Source organism: Mus musculus, chromosome 2 (genome assembly GCF_000001635.26).
Source record: "Mus musculus strain C57BL/6J chromosome 2, GRCm38.p6 C57BL/6J".
NCBI lineage: Eukaryota > Metazoa > Chordata > Mammalia > Rodentia > Muridae > Mus > Mus musculus.
Window position 1 is genome coordinate 155,635,183 of NC_000068.7, and position 20,784 is coordinate 155,655,966.

The 20,784-nt window shown below is 47.9% G+C and overlaps 1 protein-coding gene and 1 non-coding gene across 3 annotated transcripts in view; both read right to left on the reverse strand.

Annotated features, from left to right (window-relative positions):
• The window catches only part of Trpc4ap (transient receptor potential cation channel, subfamily C, member 4 associated protein), a 58,108-nt gene that overhangs the window by 906 nt on the left and 36,418 nt on the right, over positions 1 to 20,784 (reverse strand). Inside the window, exons 8-18 of one of the 2 annotated variants that reach the window (NM_019828.2) lie at positions 18,311 to 18,496; positions 15,237 to 15,379; positions 9,746 to 9,877; positions 8,210 to 8,268; positions 6,407 to 6,508; positions 5,292 to 5,375; positions 4,291 to 4,381; positions 2,866 to 3,006; positions 2,476 to 2,584; positions 1,014 to 1,126; positions 54 to 260 (exon numbers count right to left, since the gene is read on the reverse strand). In NM_019828.2, coding sequence (NP_062802.2) covers positions 54 to 260; positions 1,014 to 1,126; positions 2,476 to 2,584; positions 2,866 to 3,006; positions 4,291 to 4,381; positions 5,292 to 5,375; positions 6,407 to 6,508; positions 8,210 to 8,268; positions 9,746 to 9,877; positions 15,237 to 15,379; positions 18,311 to 18,496 — 1,367 coding nt within the window. Of the gene's footprint in view, positions 1 to 53; positions 261 to 1,013; positions 1,127 to 2,475; positions 2,585 to 2,865; positions 3,007 to 4,290; positions 4,382 to 5,291; positions 5,376 to 6,406; positions 6,509 to 8,209; positions 8,269 to 9,745; positions 9,878 to 15,236; positions 15,404 to 18,310; positions 18,497 to 20,784 lie in introns of both variants that reach the window. The other variant, NM_001163452.1, reaches the window with a different exon arrangement.
• On the reverse strand, positions 17,710 to 17,842 carry Gm22334. Its single transcript, XR_003954182.1, has one exon. It is a non-coding gene; the product is annotated as a small nucleolar RNA SNORA70 (small nucleolar RNA).

Genomic DNA, 20,784 nt, shown 5'->3' on the forward strand with positions numbered 1-20,784 from the left:
GGGGCTCACACACGCCAGTGTCCTCCCACTGTCACTCAGGGTGGGGCACTCACATTCTCCAGGCAGGTGCTGTCCTTATCCTTGTGCAGGTAGTGCTGCTGCCAAAAGCGCAGCAGGTTGTGGAAGTTGTTGAGCAGGAAGCCGGGGTATTTCTTGCTGTGCTCCATTCGCTGTAGCAGTCGCAGGTACAGGGGCAGCCGCTCTTTCCGTCGGGCCAGCATCAGGATTACCAGGCTGGTGTTGAGGCAGCTGACGTTCTCCTGCAAGGTCAAAAGCAGATGGACTGGGTACATGTCAGCAGCCTTAGGATGCCAGTGAACCTGGAAGCCACAGAGCAGGGAAGAGGGTATCCTAGGCCCACACAATGGCGCAGCAGTCCTGGGCACCCCTTGTGTCCTATTCCCACCTACTACCATTCACACTGACAAGAGCACTGGTCCTCGTCTATACTTTGGTTCAGGCGTGACTTCTTCTAGGAGCTTCTCTGCCCTGACAGGGCTGGGTGCACAAGCTAAGTGTGCAGTTATTAGTGCTGTACTAGGCTGTGAGCTTCAGAAACAAGAGTCTAGTCTGCCTTGTTCACCAAGCATCCCCAGCCCCAGGCCTCGCCTCCCAGCATGTTGGCAAAAGAAGACCACTGCTCAGAGGTGCCAGCATGACTCCCATCTTAGGGAAGGGGTGGGAGCCTGGAAGAGAAGGCTGCCATTAGTGAAGGAGATGGGACAAAACTCAGGTCCAAGCCCACAGCCTACTGCAGTCAGAAGGCAGGGCTGAGCACATGGGGAAGAACACTGGCCTGGAGTCAGAAGAATGCAGTGCCAAACTCAGCTCTGCCCAACTGACTGTGACTTCAGGATATCTGGTCTTAGTTCCCCTGTAAACTGGGGCACTGGGCAACACCCTAGGAAGAACTGTTTCCAGAAAGGGAGGAAACCCAGACACGATGACCTTCAGGATAAGAGGTGGTTCCCAGTCTAGCCCCTGACTGCTCACTGGCTGGGTTAGCGTCTCACCTGGGTTAGCGTCTGCACATGGATGATATTGATGAGGCGGAAGAGGAAGGACATTTGCGTGGGCACCTGGGATATGTAGGCAAGCAGGCGGCACTCGGACAGGACCTCGGCCACTGTGGAGGAAGGCAGAGGCATCAGGTCCATGCCACAGGCCAGGTCCATTTGGGTCCTGACTCTGCAGCTGGGGCTCTCACCACCAGAACAAGCATGTTGAGGGTCGGAGAGATGGCTCAGCAGTTAGGACCCCCTGCTACTCTTCCAGAGGACCTACAACGGTGGCTCTTCAGCGTATGCAATACCTTCTTCCAGCTTCTACCTACTCCTGTACTTATTACACACACAATCCCATATATAATAATTCAAAATAAATTTTTACAAACAACCACAAAAACCCAGCTTTCTTAAAAGCTTCAATAGCAGGTCAATATCCAATGTTTGGTCATCAGGCTGCACCAAATCTCAGAGACCCCACTGGTCCTCAGAACCACACTCAGACAGTGGCCCTTCCTGCAGCTCCCTCCCAGCTTCCTCCTCCCTCAGGAAGACTCACTAACACTGCTGCACAAGCATCAGAGCTCGGGTCACAGGAACCCATGTGGCAGCATACATCTAAAACCCCAGAGCTGGGGTCACACAAGCAGGTAGACCCCTGAAGTCAGCCAGCTTAGTCAAACCCATGAGCTCCAGGTTCAGCAGGAGACTGTTTAAACATTTAAGGTAGGAAGAGCCCAGATATCAACCTCTGGCCTCCACATCTGCATATATACCCACACATACATAAACCACACACAGAGAAACAGTCTATCTTAAACTTGCCAGAACTCTAAAGGAGACTGGTTTGCCATAGTTCTCACACATCTGTGTCCACTGCTGTGTTAAGGGTGAAGGAGCACTGAACACCTGACCTCTCATACTACTGGGAAGGCACTGCACTGATTACATCAGAGTGCATGTCACCAGCCTCCTAAAACAGACCCTTCAGAGAAGCAACAGGAGGTAAATGGTCTAATTATCTATTACAGGATGCTTTTGGTACCAATGACAACCATGAGGAACACTGTCCTCTTTTGGAAGTGTTCATAAACTTGTGACAATCTGTTTGATGCCACAGACCTAGGGAAAAAGGCACAGATGTGCACATGCGTTATTACACACGATTCTAGGTGAGGTCTGACACACCCACCACAGCTGCATACTATAGTCCTGTGCAGAAAAACAGAATGAAGGGACCCTGTTCAATCCAAGCAGTCAGTCTAGAAGGCAGCTTTTTCTTTACTAAGATGATATACTTGCTCATTAGAGGAAGCAAACCAGTGGAGAAGTTGACACAATGGAGAAGTTGACTAACACATCGAGTTTGGTCAAGACTGTCCTCCTGACCCAGGCACACAATTCCTGGCTGGAGGCCAGGTGCCTGGCAGTTAGACTGCAGCCATGTGCACTGGCACCTTGGCCTCCTCACCTTTCATGTCCACCTGGTTTTCAAATCGGTCCAGTGACAGAGTGACACAGCGCACCAGCATGTTGGAGTCCACTAGCGAGCTGTTGATCTGTTTCAGGAACACCTGGAACTGGAGCAGAGATGGTGCTTACTGGCAGGCTGCTGGCCAGGGCACCACCAACCTTCTACCCCAGCTCCACTACTCCGCAGATGGGACACCGAGTGGCCTGCTAAGATGCTCTAACAGCCAAAGTTCTCAGCCCAATAGTCTTAGGGTCTGGCTTGAAGCCTGACTGTCCCACCAGATCCCAGACTCTTCCAACTGTGTGACCACCCCTGAAGATGGGCAGGCCAAAGCTTACGGACAGCTGGTACTTCAGCCAACAGCACGGAGCCCTGGACAAGCCCTACCTTTGCATCAGTGTTGATATATTTATTGAATCTCTTGAATGCATCGACGTTGAACTTCATCAGCTCTCCCAGGAGATCAAAGTAGCTCTGGAGTACATCCCTAGACTTGCACTCACTGTCCACAATGCAGTATAAGATGTGCTGGGTCAAACAGGGGACAGGGTGAGTGAGTGGATGGGTCTGCCCCCCACCCTCATCTGTTTGCCACTCAGGCCTGGCCTGGAGCTCAGACTACCCACTTGGTTCAAGCAAGCATACAGGTGGATGAAACCTGCAACTTTGTCTAGGCTCTTTTCTGAGGATACTGGTGGCTCCAAGGACAGAACCAGGTGGCTGACCTCAGCAGGGGGAACAGGGTGGGTAGGTGGTATTCTCTTTCCCAGGCTCCCACACAACGCCTCTGACTTGCTCTGCAGCTACCTACATGGTTCTGTCTCCAGACCTAACAAGGGCTGCTGCCCTAAGCACGAGGGCCCAGGATTGAAGAGCAGGGCACATATTCTGACCCTCTGCACTGTCTTATGTTTACCAATAAAACCGCATAGAACACACACAAATCACTAAATAGTTACTCAGAACAGTAAGCCAACTTAACTCCTCAACAGGGAACTCTTCCCTGCTTCCATTCTGGTTTCTGATTTCCCCTCCCTCCCTCTCTTCATTCCTGCTTTGTTTTTTTTGTGAGACAGGGTCTGGCCTTGAACTTGAACAACTCCTGCTTCTGCTTCTAAAGTGTGGGGTCTCCAAGCTCAGTTCATTTTCTTGAGCTTACATGATTGGCAGCTGCTTTCCTTTACAATTCATGGTTCCATGTTCATAGTCATTTCCTAAAAATACCAACTGTAATTCTAGCTATTTGCTCTCTCTTCAAATTCCTTTTGCTACATGCCATTAATCAATATGGAAATATCATTACTTTTATTTTCTTACATCACTGCCCCCTCCCACAGCTCCTCATCCCATTCTTCCTCCCCGCTTTGTTTCCCCCTCACTGCCACCCACCAGGCTTCCCCACTCCCTGAAGCCTCAAGTCTCTCAAGGGTTAGGCAAGTCTTCTCCCACTGAGGCCAGACCAGGCAGTCCTCTGCTGTATATGTGTCGGGGGCCTCGGACTAGCTTGTGTATGCTGCCTGGTTGGTGGCTTTGTTAACTTTTAGTCAATACCAAATTATCCCCAGGGTCAAAGGGCTTGCTGGGTAACTCTGTATTCTAAATTCCTGCACAACTACCTGAGTCCTTTAGCCCTCAATACCTACAGGGAGCCCACAGCTGGCAACCCAGGGCCAACCCTGGAACAATGCGCACTAGGAACAACCAGAAAAGGTCTGTTCCTGACCAAACTCTTTAAGGCTCAGAACGAAGAATCAATTCGAGGGGCTGGACTGGGGAGGACAGCTACTCGACGCCCTGCTTCCTCCAGTATACCTCCAGAAGGCCTCGCTTCAGCAGGAACATCTGGTCTGCATAGGAGGTGGTCCCTCGGAGGAAACTTTCCACAGCCCGGGCTTGCCAAAACCTGCAACCCAAGTGTTGATCCTGGACCAGGAGGCTTTGGCTGCCCTCCCCTGGTGCAGGCTAAATGCCCCCAGAGGCAGAGTGGTTTGCAGCCCAGTGTCTAATATTTACTTAACATTTCCCAGTCTGTGCCCCAGTCCTAGGTCTTGAGGACAGATCAATAAGCAAGAGGATCGCCATTCTCATGTATGGTGCTCACAGCTCGGCAGGGGCCAGTCTTTCATTGTGGGCTGGACCAAAACGTGTTTCTATGGTATATGGGCATACACAGTGGCATCTGGGCTCAAAGAGTGGCCTCTAGTAAGTTCCATGTAAAACCACTCTAGGCTTTCCACTCTCAGAATACTGGAAAGACATAGACCAGGGATGTGTGGCCAGCAGAAGGGTTTGTGTGGCGACATCACTGACTTCATATGCATTGAGCTGGTCTAGATAGGAGCCAACAGATACTGAGTGGCCCAAAGACTCAGCTGGGATACCTGAGGGAGGGTCTGAATAGGTGAACCCTGTAGGGACAGAGCCCTGTACCCAGGCCTGGTGGAATCCTCTTGTCTACAACCTTTCCAAGCCCCCCCCCCCCCCCCGGGCGGTCCCTGGCTCTATTTTCTCCCATACTGCACTGAAGCAGGTTTCTTTCCTTTCATGCTTCCTTCCCATGATCCCTGGAAGTCACACAGGCATAGCCTGGATCCATTTGTGCTCTACCTCTCTAGTGACAGCCTGATGATCACCTACCTCCTAAAATACCCTGCTGGCATGTGACAAGGACACACGCACTTACCAGCTGAATCCCATAGTGCCAGCGGCTGGTGAGGCCGCCTCCCCAACCTTAAGGAGTAGGTACTGGAGACTAACCCATTGGGAACCCCCTGGCTCCTAGACCCCTCCCAAGCACAGCTCTCCTTACTCACCTGAATGAAGACTCCGCTGGCTCCTTCTTCATGACCTGCAGCAGCCGAGTTAGTAGGCCCCTCTTGCCGTCACACACCAGACTCCTGAAATCAAAGGGACAGACAGCACTGGTGACAGAACTGAATGGCTAAGAGGGGCCACTGAGCTCGTCCTGTGTCGCTGTGGATGGAGGAAAGAACAGGCAATGTCTGAGTCTGCAAGGATGCTTTCTTGCTCCACCGTGTGCCAGGACCTCAGAGACTGCAGCCGTCAGCTCAATGGCCAGGTGCATTTCTCCTGCGCCTTAGGCCGCTTTTCCCTCCTCAGACCCACTGGCCAGAGGCAGAGGCACACCCATGGCCAGATGGGGCTCCAAACTGCCAGAAGGCGGCCATTTACATCACAAATGGGTTTAATTCAGGCCACAGCAGAGTATGCCAGATGGAATAAAAAGTCTGTGCCAATTGGGCAGTGCCCAGAGTTCTTTATCCTGCCCAGGGTCAGTTCCAGCTCAGCTGTGGGCTTCCAGGCCTCAGCTTCCCGTCTATGAGGCAAAGGCAGCAGTAGGTAAGAAAATGATTAGGCCTGTCACAGTGGCAGGTGTCTGGGCCCTTAAACTCTCTCTTCACACGGCAGCTCCATTTCCAGCCCCTGCAGACGCCGGGGCACCGATGGATCCATCTTCTCAGGAAGAAGTTGGGGATTTCTGACTGTAGCTGCTAGATTAGGGCCACACTTCACAAGCCCCCATGAGCCAGACATGGCACTGTGTTGATCCCAAAGAGGAGGTAGACATAGGGCAGAGGGTGAAGGGTTAGCTTCTTCTTGTCCTGCTTGGCACAGCTGCCACTGGGCAAGAAATGAGGATACCAGTAAAGGGGCCATGATTTGCATGGGATAAGGTGGAAGGACAGAGTATAGCTGACCTTTGCTGTCATATACATGTAAAGAGGAAGATGACGATGGCACTTCCTTCTGAGGCTGCTGTGATCCTCAGTTAGGAAATGCAGGAGATGTGAGGATCTAGCTCACAAAGCCAGTGGGGTGGTAGCTACGTGTGAGGAAGCACAAGTACGCAGCCCCGCGTGTGCCCTGCTGGGAGCCCTGTATCCACAGCGGTCCCCACAAAGATCACCTGTCAGTGTTGAGGACAGCCTCCACCTCAGGGATGTTGGCTTTCAGCGAGATGGCACTGAGCTCATTTAGCTCCTGGTTGTTGAGCAGCAAGTACTTGTTCCTGAAACAGACGGGTGCAAAGGGTAAAGGGCGGGGCTGGAGCTGCTGAGCAGCTCTGCAGCGGGCACAAAGTCTGCTCTGCCCACTCCTGTCGGGAGGAGCACTGAGAGTCCCCCAGCACTTCTACACGTGCTTGTCATTCCTAACAAGCCCGTCCTCGGCACCTCCAGGTCTCCATGTTGCACACTGAACACTTCTCTATGACTTCTCAGAGTCACCTGCACTTCAGCACATCTGATCCTGTCTGCCATCTTAGTCCTGAGCCTAGCCCTGCTGCAGCATTCTCAGTGGCCAGAGTCACAACGCAGAGGCCTGACCAACTGTGACACAATCGCTCCTCTTCCTTCCGTCCAGGCTTGTCATTACGGTCTGTGCAGCACAGAAGCACTTGCTCAGCTGCTTCTCACAGGAAGGGAACCCTCCCTCAGCTCCTTGAGTGATTTCTAAAACAGGACTGGGACCATGTCATTATTGAAAATGCTTACCCAATTCTCACACCCTGTTGTGTGAACCCCTAGGGAGTGATCATGTCTTTGAGGCCCTGTGCAGCCAGGCCACCTCTGTGGCTACAACAAACTGAGCAGCTCACACCTGCCACACCATCTGGCCACTCTGGTTTTCATGACCACGCCATATCCTCCTACAGGGCTTCTCTATGTGGGAGCCTTCTGGCTCAACTCTCTCACGCTGCCTCTTCATCCCGGTCAGGCCTCTGCTCACAGATTGCTTCTGCAATAGTCACTGAGCACCGCCAGCCGGTCAGGACACTTGACAACTGTCCTTTCACGGAGTGTGCTCTTTTGTTCCCACACACCATGCCTATTTGACATCAGGCATTCTGTAACTGGTGACCTTCTCTAATGGTAAACTTCCTCTCCCAAATGTACTCTACATGACAGCAGGGATCATAGTATTTCCACTAGGCCAGGTACAAAGAAGTACTGATTTAGAGTCTGATGAAAGCTAGGACAGGGACGGACACACACACACACACACACACACACTCGGTATAATTCTGTCAACTACAGATGCCTTCAGCCACAGACGTTCTCACAAAACAGAATCATAAGAGACAGAGGCCCCTAGGCAGCACTGTCCTCAGGCATGTTCTATTAACTTGTACAACATTGAAAACTCAGGCTGCCCCAGCACTGCCTTGAGAACCCCTCCTCTGGGCCCTTCATGGAGGCCTCCAATCCAGTGCATCCACCTTTCTGTGCACACACAGTCGTCAGGTCCTTACCCTAATGCCACGGCCAAGAATCCCGTGTTTCCCCCTCCCTTGCACTGTTTCCCTTATAGTGGACAATCATTTTCTTATACATTCTCCACTAAAAGCTTAATCATTAAAAATCAGAGACTATCGCAAAAAAGTGGGAAGGGGGAGCCAACACACTTCACTGTAGAGGTGGGAGCCTCCATGTTTCCAGTCAGGGACTCTGCAGCTAAGAGGCTAGTCATTGCACAAGGGTGTTGCTCCCAGGGCACAGAGGGACAGCACTTTCATCCTCTGATGGTGGCTGTGAGGGCAGAGGAAAGATTCGGTGCTCAGATAGAAGGAAGGGTTGTCAACCTACAGGGCTGAGGAGCACAGCCTCACAGATATTGGGGGCTCCCACCAGCCCTACAGACTGCTCCTGGGTCAGAGAACAGAGAAGCTCAGGGGAGGGGCCTGCAGACGATGCCTCCAGGGGATACTTACTCATGGTGGTCACTGAAACTCTGGAGAAGTCTCAAAAACTGGATCTTCAAGGTGATGTCCTAGAACACATATTAAAGCTACGTTTGTCACAACACTTGTACAAAAAACAAGGCTGGGCTCTGGTGACATCCCTGTCTAGCTACACTGCTTCTTATGCGTCCCTGTCCTCCAGCACAATGAGGGTTTTCCTTTTTTTTTTATTAGATATTTTCTTATTTACATTTCAAATGTTATCCCCTTTCATAGTTTCCCCTCCACAAGCCCCCTCTCCTCTACCCCCTCCCCCTGCCCCCTGGAGGGTTTTCTTTAGTGGAAAAGTCAGACCTTCATGGCTGACCAGTGTCAAGCTAAACTAACGTAGACCTTTTCTGCTAACAACATCCTAGACGATTGGATTTAAAAACTAAAATCATCCTAGTCCCTTTCCACATGAGGCTAGTTTAGAAGCTCCAAAGGGAAACCTACTGATCTCAGAAAGGCCTGGCCCTGAGAGCTCAGGAGCCCGTGGATGGTGAGAGACCGAGTCACAACACGGCTATGGTTTCTGTGTCCTACAGTGACCAGGACGAGCCGAGCTGTGAGCTGCTTAGGCTTGGCTGGTGAAGCCTCCCAGGAGAAGTAAGAAATCCTGAAACTGAACATGAAACTGGCTCCTCTAAAGCGTGAGCCAAAGTGTGTCCTGGGCAGAGGTGGCAAAGGTCCCCAGGAAGGCTGCCACCAAACCTCAGAAAACGACACACATGCCACCCCAAGTGTGTGAAAACCCAGACACAAGCTGCTGGCACCACAGCAGCATCTCCAAGAGACCATAAGGAAGTAAGTAAGAAGCCATTAGAGAAAGATTGCAAACGCAGAAGACACAGGATATTTCCACAAGGAACAAAGACCAAGCGCTCAGTCCCCTGTGGAAAGACTCATTCTAAGTTACTAACTCAAATGGAAGAATGAAAAGCAACCTGACAAGGTTGGGGGCAGGGCACCGAGGTTAAGTCCCACAATGCAGGTTCGGAAACCCATGGCACCAGGTCCTGCCAGCACATCAGGTCTTTTGGGCCAGAGTTGTGGGAAGGTGGGGCTCTGAGGGCAATAGGCACATGACCCTCCTAGTCCAAGAAAACAGGTTCAGAGGTTCTGGGACACAGTCAAAGGTGACTGGCATGGGAGCTGGTGAGATGGCTCAGTGGTTAAGAGTGCCGACTGCTCTTCCGAAGGTCCCGAGTTCAAATCCCAGCAACCACATGGTGGCTCACAACCATCCGTAACGAAATCTGATGCCCTCTTCTGGAGTGTCTGAAGACAGCTACAGTGTACTTACATATAATAAATAAATAAATCTTAAAAAAAAAAAGGTGAGTGGCACAAAGGACTTCTGATGCTCATTCAATACCCTGTCAGGATGCTCTGAGATACAGTTGGTCTAAAACCTTTCTCTCTGCTCTCCTCTATAAGAATGAGGCCCTCAGGGTGAGCAGTGGTTCTTAAAACACCTAACTCTTTGCAGTTAAGTCCCTGCACGCTCCCGGGCTCTCCGCTTACCGGGCTACAGTCACAGTTCTGGTTGTGGCCATGGAGGACAAGGGCAGATGCTGAATGCTTCCTCCAAATCAGTTTGTCGAACAAATTATTGAGTCCTGGGATCAACTTGAACTCAGCAATCATCCTGTGGACCTGTGTAAGGATGTAAGGGAGAAACACTGAGACCACTGTGTGCACAATGTGAGCAATGTGAGCAAGGCCTCTCCCAGCTCAGCCATCTTCAGGGTGAAGACAGCAGTTGCTAGTAGTGAGTGCTGCCATTTAAAGGCACCCTCCACCTGACTGCATAGAAGCGCATGTGCTGGTGGCCTGAGAAGCTAGAGAAGGGCGACAGACCCTCAGAGATGAGGGTAAACCCTTCTACTTGGCTTAGAAATGTTTCTAAGCACTGGCTACTCTTCCAGAGGACGGGGGTTTGATTCCCAACACTTACGTGGCTATTTAGAATCTTCTCTAACTCCAGTCAAAGGGAATCCATCACCCTCTTCTGGCATTTGAAGGTACCACACACACATGATGTATAGACACAGTCAGGCAAAAATACACGCCCCCCCCCCACATACATACATGAAGGAAAGAAATGCTCTTTAACTTGTTTTTATTATTTTATGTGTACTGGTGTTTTGTTTACATATATGTTTGTACATCACAGGTGTACCTAGTGCCCATGAAGGCCAGAGAGTATCAGAGTATCTGGAATTTACAGATTGCTGTAAGCTGCTTTGTAGGTGCTGGAAATCAAACCCTGATCCTCTGGAAGAACAGCCCCGCTTTTAAACACATACAATGTCTCCAGCCCTGAGAAAATATTCTTAAATCACAGGAAAACCTCAACCTCTCAATATAAAGAAAAATTCACATCTCAGACAGTCTCTTGCTTTTTGAGATGGGCAAATGAAAAAGAAGTTTAACCGACTTTGGCATCTGTAACTGTGTCAGTTCACAGTTGGTAGTGACATTTCAGGAGTTCTCAAATCTAGGGCAACCTACTGGAGGAAGCAGACCACTGAGAATAGATGCTTCAGCGTACCTCGTTCCTGTCTCCTCCCTGTCTGTCTGTTTCCCGGCTGTCATATGGGACTGTTCTGTTCTACCACTCTTCCTGCCACAGGAACTGATCCCTCTAAACATCGATCCAAAACAAAACCTCCTCCTTCAGACGGCTTTCACAGTGAAACAAAGCCTGACCGAGAAAACAGGGATGTAGAGAGGCAGTGCCACTGCTTTGGCCAAACCAGACTATGTCGCCCCCAGGCCGTTGGAACTTTGCTGGAGAAAACTGGAAGTTGGGGAAGTGGAGCAGTATAGGAAGAGAGACCCATCAGGGCTTAACAAGAAGTTCTAGTGGGATCTCAAAAGGCCAGAATACCATCCAAGAGCGGACCACAGGGACAGCTCAGGCGGTTTCAGTGGGAACAGGGTCTAGAGGACAATCCCGAAATACTCTGGCAAATAACTTGTTTATATTTTGCCATCTCCTGAAGCTGGGAGGCTGAGTTTAAATGTGACAGGCGAATTGGAGGAGGGACTTTAAGACAGGACAGCTTTCAGGCTGTGGAACAGCTATTACTGACTGCTTCTAACCAATTTTAGGAAAACTAGGAGCAAAAAGCAGAGAAGAATTTTAAAAGTCAAGTGGGCTAGTCAGAAAAAGGAGTTAAAAGTTGTGGATAACTTGGGAGGCAGAGGCAGGTGGATTTGAGTTCGAGGCCAGCCTGGTCTATAGAGTGAGTTCCAAGACAGCCAGGGCTACACAGAGAAACCCTGCCTCAAACACTGCCCCCCCCCCCACACACACACACACAAAAAAAGAAAGAAGAAGAAAAATAAGAAAGTAAGTTGTGGATGAAGAGAATGTGAGCGGGAAAGAGATGGGGCCATTAGAAAGAAGCCACATCCTTTACCCAGGAACAGAAAACAGAACAAGGAACATGCCTAACAGCATTTCCAGGATTAGACTACGTCTGCGCAGCCCAGGCACCCACTCGTAAACTCATCTGAGGCATTCTCCCGTGAGCAGAGGCTGCCAGGCTGCCCTGCTCACACAGGCATCTACTGCACTTTTCTCCCAGTTCAGCTTCCCAGACACTGAAGACCACTGCAGTTGCAGTCCAAGTGGGTCTAGCCATTACTTGAGTCAGTAGCACACCTTGGTACCATTTATGGGATATTAATTTTTTTTAAAGATTTATTTATTATTATACATAAATTCACTGTAGCTGACTTCAGACACACCAGAAGAGGGCGTCAGATCTCATTATGGGTGGTTGTGAGCCACCATGTGGTTGCTGGGATTTGAACTCAGGACCTTTGGAAGAGCAGTCAGTGCCCTTACCCGCTGAGCCATCTCACCAGCCCATGGGATATTAATTTTTTGTTTTATTTTTATGACAGAGTCTTGCCATGTATATAGCCCAGACTGGTTCTGACCTTGGGGTCTTCGTGCCCTCCGAATGCTGGGACTATGAATTAATAGCACCGCATGCAGCTACCTGATTCACTGGTTTTGTGGGCATGTGGAATCATTGAAGCTTTCACGGAGGTTTCAAGCAAAGCCTAGAGGCCAGGATCCTGTAAGTATGTATCAGACAGAGTCCTCTGGGGAGCTTCTGAGAGGGTGATGCATGAACCCGCGCCATGGTGAGACCCTAGGTATACCTACAACTGCAGGCAGGGAGCATCTACAGCCTGTCTAGGAGAGAGGCTGTGAAGGCTGCAGGGACAAGGTCACACAGAGGACAAAGCTCCCAGGCACTGGAGCTCACCTCAAGACACCATGTTCCTGGGCTGGAAAGACGGCTCAGCAGTTAAGCACACTGACTGTCCTTGCAGAGGTCCTGAGTTCAATTCCCAGGAACCACATGGTGGCTCACAACCATCTGTTATGGGATCTGATGCCCTCTTCTGGTGTGTCTGAAGAGAGTAACTTTGTACTTACATACATTAAAAAAAAAAAAAAAAAAAGAGGACACCACTTAGACACACTGTTACAGCTTTAATGTTTTCCCTCTAGAGTTTGTCTCATCTTTATCTAGCCCTACTTTGCTAGTAACCAGAGGACTTAAGTTGGTTTCCAGCATCCATGTCAGGTGGATTCCAGCTCCAGGGGATCTCATGTCCTCTGCTGGCCTCCAGGGGTATCCATGCATATGTGCACATATGGGTGCATGCGCGCGCGCGTGCGCACACACGCATGCACACATGCGCACACACACACACACACACACACACACACACACACACACACACACACACACACACTTTTAAAGAAAGGCTAGTCATGGTAAAAGGCTTGGTGCTCAGGGCTCAGCTGGTGTGTCTACTTTGGTGTGGCTTTAGAAACTTAAGGAGGAAGGATCTACTTTGTCTCCCTCCTTTCCCACTTTGTTTCTGGCTGCTATGACATGAACAGCTCTGCTCTACCACACCCTCCCCACTACAATTAAATGAGTCTCTGAAACTATGGGCAAAAATAAACCTTTTCTCCTTTATGAGACTTTTCTCAAGTGTCTGGTCATCAATGAAAAAGTCTGGCTACTACAGGATCGTTTTGGTGACCTAGACTCCAGCCATGTATGAATGTTGCCGGTGACAGGGCATGCTGGTACTTCCTGCAGAAGGAGGGTGGTTTGGCAGTATAAAATCTCTATTTTCTTAGCCAACATTTCCCCTTTTATCACCAGACAGACCTTTACAAGTGATAAATGACATAATTATAACATCAGTGGTGGAAGCATTATTTATAATACCCAAGGCAGACTTAATTTACACTTCTATCAATGAAGATTAAACAAATTATGGGATAAAAAACTGGTGTAGAAAAGAAAGAATCCAAGTCTTTCACATGTAGTGAGCTAAACAATCACCGAAACACATGAAAGAAAATGTGTCTTATGTTCAACTGAGTGCATACAAATGCTTGCTTCTGTAATTATAAAAGAGCTATTGGAGGAAATGCTCAGATGTGTGTCAGGACGCTGGGGCCCAGCGGGAAGACCGGTCCCACTGATACTAGTTTGTATCAACTATGGGAATTATGTGCCTACTAAACTTTTTACACAATATGAAACAAACCCCTTGCTACCTCTCGTTATGAACAGACTATCCCTGTTATATTCTTGAATATCCAGAGAATGAATGAGTCTAGAATCTAACTCTAGGATCAGCTACAGTCACTCTATGGGGCAGGCAAGTTCAGCAAGGCTGGCTAAGGAAACACCCCTAACTTGGGCATCTCACCCACAGTTCTGGCTCTTCTCAGCTTCCCACTGGGCCTCGGTGGAAGAAGTGGGTCATTAGGGGAAATGTCCATAGGGGTTATAGTTAGGCTTCCTGCTTGCTGCCAAGTAAGCAAGTTTGCTCTGTATGCTCTTTGGCTATGATGCACAACCTCAAAAAAATGCAATCAGGAGAACTCGGACCTCTGAAAACATAAGCTGAAATAAATCATCCCTCCTTCAAACTTCAAACTGCTTCCCAGACATCATCACAGCAACAGGAACCTAAGTAAGAAAATCTTGTTCCTCTCTCCTGCTCCGAGACTTAGGGAGCCCTTTCCCTAGCATTTGCCCAGGTTTCACACGTGAGCACAGCTTTAGACTCTGCCCTCGTTTCCTGATTCACATCAAAGTAGCAGTTGCTCTACTGCACCTACAAGGACCAGTCTGGATTTTTAAAAATAGTATTAATTTTTTGAGATTATAATTACATCATTTCTCTCTTCCCTTTCCTCCCTCCAAACCCTCCCATGTAACCCTTCCCTTGCTCTCTTTTGTTGAATTATTATATACATATATGTACACACACACACACACACACACACCCTTGCCCAGTCTATCTAATGCTGCTTGTATGCACCTTTTTAGGGCTGACATTTGGTATTAAATAACCAATTGATGATATATTTTTCACAGTATCAGTCCATTTTTTGTATGTTTGTTTGTGTTTTTAGAAAGGGTTTCTCTGTGCAGCCCTGGCTGTCCTAGAACTCGCTCTGTGGACCAGGCTGGCCTTGAACTTTAGGATTTTCACTTGTCTCTGTCTCCTGAATGCTGGGATTACAGGTATGCACCAGCACCACCCAGCACACAGCATCGCTTGCTCTCGGCCTGCACACTGTCACCACCTAGAGATGCTGCCTGAAGCACAGAGACTCTAATGTGCACTTCTATCACTGAAGATTAGTTACACAAATAATGATTAAAAAGCAGGAGCGGGAAAGAGAGAATCCAAGTCTTTGTCATGCAGTGAGCAAATAATCACTGAAATGCACGAAAGGAAGTATATCTTATATCAACTGAATGTATAAAAACTAGATTTGCTTCTATCAATAGAAAGAATCTAGAATCAGTCTGGTTTCCTTACAAGAAGGCAAATAGCACATGTTGCTGGGCTAGAGTGTGTGTGCCTCTGAGGCTGGTGGGGACACCTCTGGCCCCTCAGGCTCTGCTCTGCTCTCAGCTCGCCAGGCTGAGGCTGGGGGAGCACTCACCTGGTTTCGCTGACGCCCCATCAGCAGCACGCAGAGGACATAAAGCACTTCCAGTTTGTACATAATCTCATGCATAATCTTCATGGACTGGGGCAGCTGCGCCCTGGCCGAGGTGTGTGGCAGCCCACCCTCCTCCGAAGTGCCTAGAGAAGGGAACACAGTGGGGGCTGCCATAGCCCCGGGGTGGTGGGTGAGGCATGGCTCCTGAGGAAACTCACTCTCCTCACAAGTCTGCTGTGAAGAGACTGGAATTAAAGAGCCATAAGACCTCACTCAAGCTCTCACTAGACAGTTTAAAAGACCCTCAAGAGCAAGACCAGCTTAGAAACCTAGGAAAAGGTCTCTGCAGTTCCATGCTTTTCAACATCAAGTGAAACATTCGGACTCAGCCGACACAGTCACCTCTCCCTTGAATTTCTTGTCACCAATCAGACAGACAGATGTCTGATAGCAAACTGTAGAGAATACTGTTCAGGTTCCAATGACCAGCTGTCCATACACTGCCGACAGCATGTGGGATTCTCTTCCCTTTTGGGAATCCCTCTTGTTCTCTTTATTCCCTACTGAACAAGAGCCCAGCTCTGGATCCTTAGGAAGAGCTCTGCAAACCACAGTGCTACAGGAAGATGACAAGCAGCAGTCTGGCTCAGTGGTTAGACAGCAGATACCGGGCCAGACTCGGAGTTAAGCCCCATGCCCTGGCTGTGTGGTGCTGGGGAAGCAGGGCGGCTTCTCTGGGCACTGTTCACCTTCACTTGTGAGTCACTGGCCTTGTCAGTGGTGCCAGTGGCTAATGTTACAAAGACAGAAAGAAAGCAAGAACGGATGGAAGGTGGTTAGAGCAATGCCTGGCTTGAGCAGCACAGTGTGAAATAAATAAACCCTGAGTTCTTCTGCCAATGCTTGCCGCTCTAGTCTAGACAGTAAAAAGTTAACCAATACATAAAAAACTATACCTATTACTGGGGGCTTTGATAAACACATACATATACATCGCTTAATAATTTAATCAAGTGGTATCTTTTCAAACACTCAAAATTCTTTTTTGAGATATACAGTAATATACTGTCTACAGTCACAGGGCAATAATCCACTGGAACTTTTCATTTTTACTTTTATTTCTTTATTTGAGCAAAGCCTCACTCTGTAGGTCTAGCTAGCCTGGAACATGCTATGTAGACCAGGATAGCCTTGAATACAGAAAACTACCTGCCACTGCCTTCCACATGCTGGACTAAAGCTGGCATACACAGCATACATATGTCACATCCAGCAGACTAGAATTCCCTTTCCCATCTATTTGTACAGGTTTTTTTTGGTTTGGTTTGGTTTTGACTTTATTTTTTTCAGTTTGTATTCTTCCTGGTGACTCAAGTGGCAGTAGGCAAAGTTTAAGGAAAATTGTACCATAAAAAAAAAAAAAAAAAAAAAAAAAGCCTGAAAAAATGCTACCCATTTAATATACGCTTGTACGCACAGGAGGAAAGCCAGGGTCGCTGCACCCCTATGGGCATCCTAGCCAGGGCCTACAACAGACCGGGCCACACCCCTGAACCCTCAACACTGTTATTCCTGCCCAGCAGGCTCTGGGAGGAGGGGAGAAGATACAGAGCAGTGCACAGTGCTGAAAGCAATGAGGATCAGGAGAGGGCAGAGAGGGGATAAAGGCAGCCCCTGTAAGCATGGAAAAGGTTCAGAGGGATGGGAAGTGAGTATGAAATGTTACTTCATACTTTTGATTTCTATTTTTTTTAATGGCTAACGCTGTTGAGCAGCTTTTCATGTGTGTCTGGCTATTTTTTCCTGTTTGGAGAAGTGTCTATTTAGATACCTGTCTGTGTTCTGAAATGAGTTTTATTACTCATCTCTGGATGTTCTTTGTATGTTTTGTTTTTTAATTCATGTGCATGTTCATGTCTGTGTGAGTGGATGTGGGTGACCATGGAGGCCAGAAGAGGGTTCTGGATCCCTGGGAATCAAATCCAGGTCCTCTAAAAGATCAAGCAGCAGCGTTCTTAACTGCTGAGCCATTTCTTCAGCCCCACTGTCTGTCTGTCTGTCTGTCTGTCTGTCTGTCTGTCTGTCTGTCTGTCTATCTATCTATCTGTCTGTCTCTCTTCATATAATTCATCACCTCTTTTTGTCAGTACATGAACTCGGGGTCTCACACGTGACAGGCAAACCATACCCTTAGACTTCTTTATGCGTTCTATATTCAAGTCCCTTATGGTATGGTCTGCAAAACTGTTCTGTTCTGTGGCTCAGTCCTTCAGTCTCTTGGTGACGTGTTTGAGACTTTGGTGAAGTCTAACTTGTCTATGACTCACCTGCTCACTGTGTTTGAAGCCCTGACTGAGAACCCCGTGGAAGGTGTCTGGTCAGACTCCCCCGTGACATCTGCTACACACTTCCTAGGCTTCCCAAAGGCACTGCATGCCAGCCTGGAGCCCAACAGTGACATCAGAGACATGAGAACTGTCTCCAGGTCTGTTAGGGCAACCTGGAAAGGTAACAGACTACATATACTCCCAAAGCGGCCACTGTGTGCAGCCCTTATCCCCAGCCCCCCATGACTGGAAAAACTTGGTCTGCTTAATTGGCAGTAGAAGGTGATTTTTTTTAATCTTTTAAGAAATTTTTTATATCTAATTTGTAAGATATTAGTCTGTAATTTTCTTTTCTTGTGATCTATTCATCTGGTTTTGGTATAAACGTAAACATTGTCTCAAAAAATGAGTTAAGAAATGTTTGCTCTACAGAAGGCTTACAAAGCATCAGTGGGATTTCCTGTAAATGTGTGGCAGAAATCACCAGGGAAGCCACGTGCTATAGGTTTATTTTGAGTAGCTTTTGCATCCTTATTCAATCTCTTTATTATACAATTCAGACTCCTTTATTTCTTCTTTTTATGAAACAAGGAGAACTTATTAACGTTTTAATAGCATCCCAGTGTAGGACTGCACTAAGGAAAATTCTACTGTAAGTAACTCTCAATTTTCCACAAAAAGGAGATCAAACATCATCTCCAAGGGGCCCAGAAAAAACTCACCACTCAGGGGCCCTATAGAAAGTACCTTGATTGTGTTCAGACTCCTCATTGGCCACTCGCATCAGGGCATCTAGCACCAACGCATTGTCGAGCCATGTGTACCACTCCTCCAGTTCTTGAAGGAAGCTGGCTGTGCCCGTTGACTCTGACACTTTCCTAGTTGCCAGTTTGCAAAGCCGTTCCACAAAGCCAGGGATGCTGAGAAGAGCAGCTGCAGAGAGAGAGAGAGAGAAGGAATGTACACAACAGCACTGCAACCCTGTACAACGAGCGACGGGGATGGTCCCTTTTTCCTTTTGTTAGGGTTTTCTGCCATTGAGACAGGGTCTCTGAGGCCTAGACTGGCCTTGAATTCCTGACCCTCTGGCTTCTACCTCCCAAGTGCTAGGAAAACAGACATGCGCTATCACATCTCGCTAAGAAAGACTGCTGTCACCGCAGCTAGAGCTGGCTCAGAGGTTTAGAGAGTTTGCTTTTTCAGGGGACTGGGGTTCAATTCCCAGCACCACATAGTGGCCTTCAACTGTCTGTGACTCCAGTTCCAGGGGACAGGATGCCCTCTTCTGGCCTCCTTGGCACCAAACACTCACGTGGTACACAGACACACATGCAGGAAAACACCCATATACATAAAATATAAAAAATAATAAGTAACCAGGCATGGTGGTACAAATCTCAGCACTCTGGAGACAGAGGGTGGCAGATCTCTATGAATTCAAGGCCAGCCTGATCTACAGAGTGAATTCCAGGACAGCCAGGGCTACATGGTGAAACTATATTGAAAAACCAAAAAACAAATAATAAATATGAAGCCAAAATAAAATAGCAACAACTTCAGAAATAAGTTCAATTTTTAGATGTACAGGACACTTGACTCTAAGTAAGTGTATGTATGTGTGTGTATAAAATCTTTATGGTTTTAATATGTGTATTTGGGTCAAAGACTAACTTCTTGGTCATTTTTCATGAAGATGCTATCCATTCTTATAAACAAAAGTACCTGTGTTAAAGGGATGCAGAGGCTTAGTTAGCACTGTGCTTGCCTCACAAGCAAGAGGAGCTGAGTTTGATCCTTAGCACCCATAAGAAAAGTTGGCTCTCGGCAAGTCTGTCTTGGGGCTTCTATTTCTGTGATTAAAAATAAAACTAAAAGCAAATGGGGGGGGGCTGGTTTATTTCATCTTATACTTCCAGGTTAACAGTCCATGACTGACAAAGTCAGGACAGGAACTTGAGCAAGGTAGGAACCTGGAGGCAGGAACTGAAGCAGAGACCATGGAAGAGTGTTTGTACTAGCTTGCTCAGCCATCTTTCTTACACTGACCTGGACTTCAGGCCCAGAGGTGGCACCACCCACACTGTTCTGGGCCATTCTGTCAATTACCAATCAAGAAAATGCCCCACAGATTTGCCTACAGGCAATATGCCACCGGCATCTTCTCAATTGAGGCTCCTTGTCCCATGTGACACTTGCTATGTGATGTTTACAAAAAACCGGACAAGGTCCTAGATGAAAGATTTTGTCTCAAAAATCAAGGTGGATAGCCACTGAGGAACAACGGCCGAGGATGCCAATTGGCAACAAATATGCACACACACATCTGTATAGAGATACTGAATAATGTTCTTTTGGTAATGGTAAAAATACGGAGAATATTAAATGTCTATCAACAGCAAACCAAGCACGTATGCTAAATCCATATAGAATATAACACACTCTAAAATGATGACACACATTTTTATATAATTTCTCAGCAAAGTTGTTTAAGGATAAACATACAGACTGTTAAACAATATTGGTTTAAAACTCATTTTTTGTTCAAAACTGTCAAGAGCAGGAGCAGGGCTGGGTGCACCTAGGCTGCACTAGGCCCTGTGTTCAGTCCTCAGTGCCAGAACAAAAAAGAAGGAAACATATCCCTGAGTACTTACAGTGGCTACTCTTTTACTTATGAACAAGACAGAATATAAATACTTCTTCAAACACTGGGTGTGGTGGAAAGAGAGAGCTTAGTGATTAAGAACGCTTGTTTTTTTAAAAAAAAAAAAAAAAAGGGGCTGGTGAGATGGCTCAGCGGGTACCCGACTGCTCTTCTGAAGGTCCTGAGTTCAAGTCCCAGCAACCACATTGTGGCTCACAACCATGCTTAAGGAGATCTGACTGGTGTGTCTGTCTGAAGACAGCTGCAGTGTACCTACATATAATAAATAAATAAATATTTTGAAAAAAAAAAAAAAAGAACGCTTGCCTATAACTCCATTTCCAGGGAGTCTAAGTGCAAATGCTGAGAGCAAACGATGCCTGAGTGTAATGCCATCAAGTGGCATCCGTGTCACACCCTTCAAGGCTCAGGAACACAGAAGAGGGGTAGAAAGAAGGGAAGAGTGGAGTATCTTTGATGCACAACACTGCTGCTGTGTTCTGTTTTCTAGAGAGAGCCCTGCACATGACTGCCAATGGTGTGCTATGGGTAGAGAGAGCCCAGAGGCCCATTCTCC